The 3,081-nt window shown below is 46.3% G+C and overlaps 1 protein-coding gene across 1 annotated transcript; it reads right to left on the minus strand.

Annotated features, from left to right (window-relative positions):
- On the minus strand, window positions 1–2,746 carry LOC147434024 (uncharacterized). The gene is made up of 3 exons (XM_086489565.1): window positions 2,125–2,746; window positions 1,799–1,946; window positions 1–84 (listed from the first exon to the last, which is right to left on the minus strand). Exons 1-3 carry the CDS (start codon window positions 2,301–2,303, stop codon window positions 1–3), a joined length of 411 nt encoding a protein of 136 aa, XP_086345691.1. The 5' UTR covers window positions 2,304–2,746.
- Window positions 2,747–3,081: the final 335 nt, after the last annotated feature.

Here is a 3,081-nt window from a genome sequence, read left to right on the forward strand (position 1 = left end):
TTAAGAGGGATGCTGATTCAGATCTTGTGTTGAAACTTCTCTGAGCACATAGCATGATAATGTGGAGTTAGTAGTTGATGGATCCTGCTAATTTCAGTTCAATCACTATACACATGCTCTTCTTTGTTTAAAAAGAATAACGCTAGTTTGAAGAATTACTCCACATGTGGAGAGTAAATGGACCCTTGGACTTAGACCTCGGGGCTTATTTCAATGTTCTTTTACTTTGCCATTAGTGATTTTATGTATAATGGCCTCATGTATGACACATTGAAAGCTTCTCTTGTTGAAAAGAACTACATGAGTCTTCCATGGCTAACATTGTTATAACAATGGCAAGAGGTATACTGAGAGAGAGAGAGAGAGAGAGAGAGAGAGAGAGAGGGAGGGAGAGAGTCGAGAGCACGGGGGATTCACTAGTAGTAATAGGGGGACGCCACCTGCGTGCAACAAAATTGCCTTTTTAACCCCTACATACGGGACCCTCCTATGTAAAATCTATCCATTTGGCCTTAGAAAACCCCCCTATTGTACACTCACGTGATACCATACGATAACCCTTAGTGAATACCCCAGAGAGAAAGAGAGAGAGAGAGAGAGGGAGAGAGAGAGAGAGAGGGGGGGGGGGGGGGGGGGGGGGGGGGGGTGTTAAATATTGCTAGCTAAAAGAGGCCTTATAGGAGAAGAGAGATAGGAAAAATGTTATTTTGTTGGTTCTTGACTTTGCCCTTCCTAATCTTATATCTAATGGCCTCAGGTGTAACATTTAGAGCTTCTCTTGTTTTAGAAGGCCCCGTGAGTCCTTGAGGGAGTCGCTAATGGTTATTGTAGGGTAACATAAGTGTAAGGGAGAGGGGTTCTACGAGGAAGAAAAGGTGCATTTTTTTAAATAAATGGTGTTATATATAAGGGTAGAAAAGGGGCATTTGATGTAAGTGACGTCTCTATATTATTATTAGAGCCAGTTCACGTGAGCCTCCAGTTCGCAACTAGTTGCAAACTGGTTGCAAATATTTTTGGTTCCCGTGAGCAGTTTCCAAATAAAAACCTGCAACTGGTTCACAGTTGGTTGCATTTCCGCTCCAGGCAAAGAGGAGGAGCGAGTTGAGAACCGTGCAAAGCGACAAGCGCAGACTGTGGCACGATGCTCGCTTTCTTTGGCAAGACGCTCGAAACAATAAGAAAAAAGGGGTTTATTTATTTTAGCTTCCAAATTTGGAGGTCCCATGTGAACTGAATGGTTTCAGGTTGCCGATTGCCAATAAGTTCGCAACCTTGAAGCCATGTGAATTGGCTCTTAGTAAATCCCCTCGAACATGAGTCTTTTGTGGTTATCGTTGATCGAACAATCACAAAAAGTTAAAATCATGAGAGAGGGAAAGAGAGAGAGAAGGGGGACGGGGAAAACATAGGTCCAAGGGTGTTGAGCTCATGACTTGAGAGATTTGCAGTGTCTTTGCACATTTGCTATAGTACGGCTTTATTGCGTGCACAAAGGCTTCTATAAGTTTTGGAGTTTAGCCTTCATGTCTCAGATTTAGACACGTGCAAAGGGCTCTCCCTTCCGCCATATTATGTTAGTTTTGATATTTAGATTCACATTTTACGATTTCAATAAAAACTATGTTAACTTTATTTTGTTAAAGCTACATGTTAAATGTGCTTATGGCGCTCTCTCTCTCTCTCTTTAGTGTAGGCGAGAGTGGGCCTTAAGTTCAAATGCGTGTGTATTGCCACTGTACTGTTGTGCATGTTTTCTGCTCTCTCTCTCTCTCTCTCTCTCTCTCTCTCTCTCTACCTGCATGCGATGCTGCAGCTTGACGGCGAAGGCGTTTAGCAGGACGGTGTAGCTGTAAAGCTTCTCGTAGCTGCCGACGTCGAGGGACTCTTGAAGAACGGAGTCATGCAAGCTCGACAGGAAGGCAGAGTAAGCGAGGCTGCCGTGGCTGCGATGCATGACGGCAAAAGCAAGATGTAAGAAAAAGAGAGTGTGTGTGTGTGTGTGTGTGAGAGAGAGAGAGAGAGAGAGAGAGAGAGAGAGTGTGTGTGTGTGTGTGTGTGTGTGTGAGAGAGAGAGAGAGAGAGAGAGAGAGAGAGAGAGTGTGTGTGTGTGGTGGGGTGTACCTGTGTAGGTCCAGTTTTCCTTGTGTATTGAAGGCGTGGGGGTGGCCGGAGAGCGGCGCGTGGCCCTTGAGCTTGACGATGTACACCAGCGTAGCAGCCGACCGTGGTGTGGTTGTGGCCAGCAGCAGCAGCAGCTGCAGAGCCAAAGCCCAGCTCATGAGAGTAACGTTGGCCTGCATCAGGGCTCCGCTCTCCTGCGTCTGAACGCACTCTTACTTAGCAGCTGGCCATCAATGTAATTGCACAGTGCGCATCTGTACTGCGCACTGCTGCCTTAAATTTTGCACAGTCTAGACGGCAGTCACGATTTTCCTGGCCTTGTGTCTGAAAGAATGCGAGTTCCCTGCAGTCCGCTGTTTTTCACTTCACGAGTAGAATGATCCGTCCTCGGCGGATAAATCGTAATATTGTAGATTTTCACGTATCACACACACGCACCGTCACACACAGTCTCTCTCTCTCTCTCTCTCTCTCACACACACACACACGCACACACGCGAGCACACACAAACCTACGTTGAACTGTCTGCTCGTTAACTGCCTAGATCACACACACACGCACGCGCTCTCTCTCTCTCTCTCTCTCTCTCTCTCTCTCTCTCACACACACACACACACACACACTCGTCCCCGGCTCATGAGCTTCACATCGTGCATTTCCGTGTGCACGTCGAGAGAGAGAGAGAGAGAGGGGTGTGCAAGTAATATTGAGCTCAATATAACTGATTCTGTAGGACTTCTTGCCCACATTCTTGGGGCCTTGGCAGATCGCCAGAAAAAAGAAGAAGAAGAAACTAGATTAAGTTGAGAATGGTAGTGTTATATATCGGTTTATTACGTTAGTTGACGGTCCTTGAGAGCAAGGAATCAACGCCACTCAATCCACATTGTTGACAATAGCATTACGTGGACATGCCCGTGGGTGCCAACTTGCGCTTCTTTGAATTGGGGGTGCAT

This window comes from Adiantum capillus-veneris, chromosome 19, assembly GCF_014529385.1.
Source record: "Adiantum capillus-veneris isolate H3 chromosome 19, ASM1452938v2, whole genome shotgun sequence".
In the NCBI taxonomy this organism is placed as follows: Eukaryota; Viridiplantae; Streptophyta; class Polypodiopsida; order Polypodiales; family Pteridaceae; genus Adiantum; species Adiantum capillus-veneris.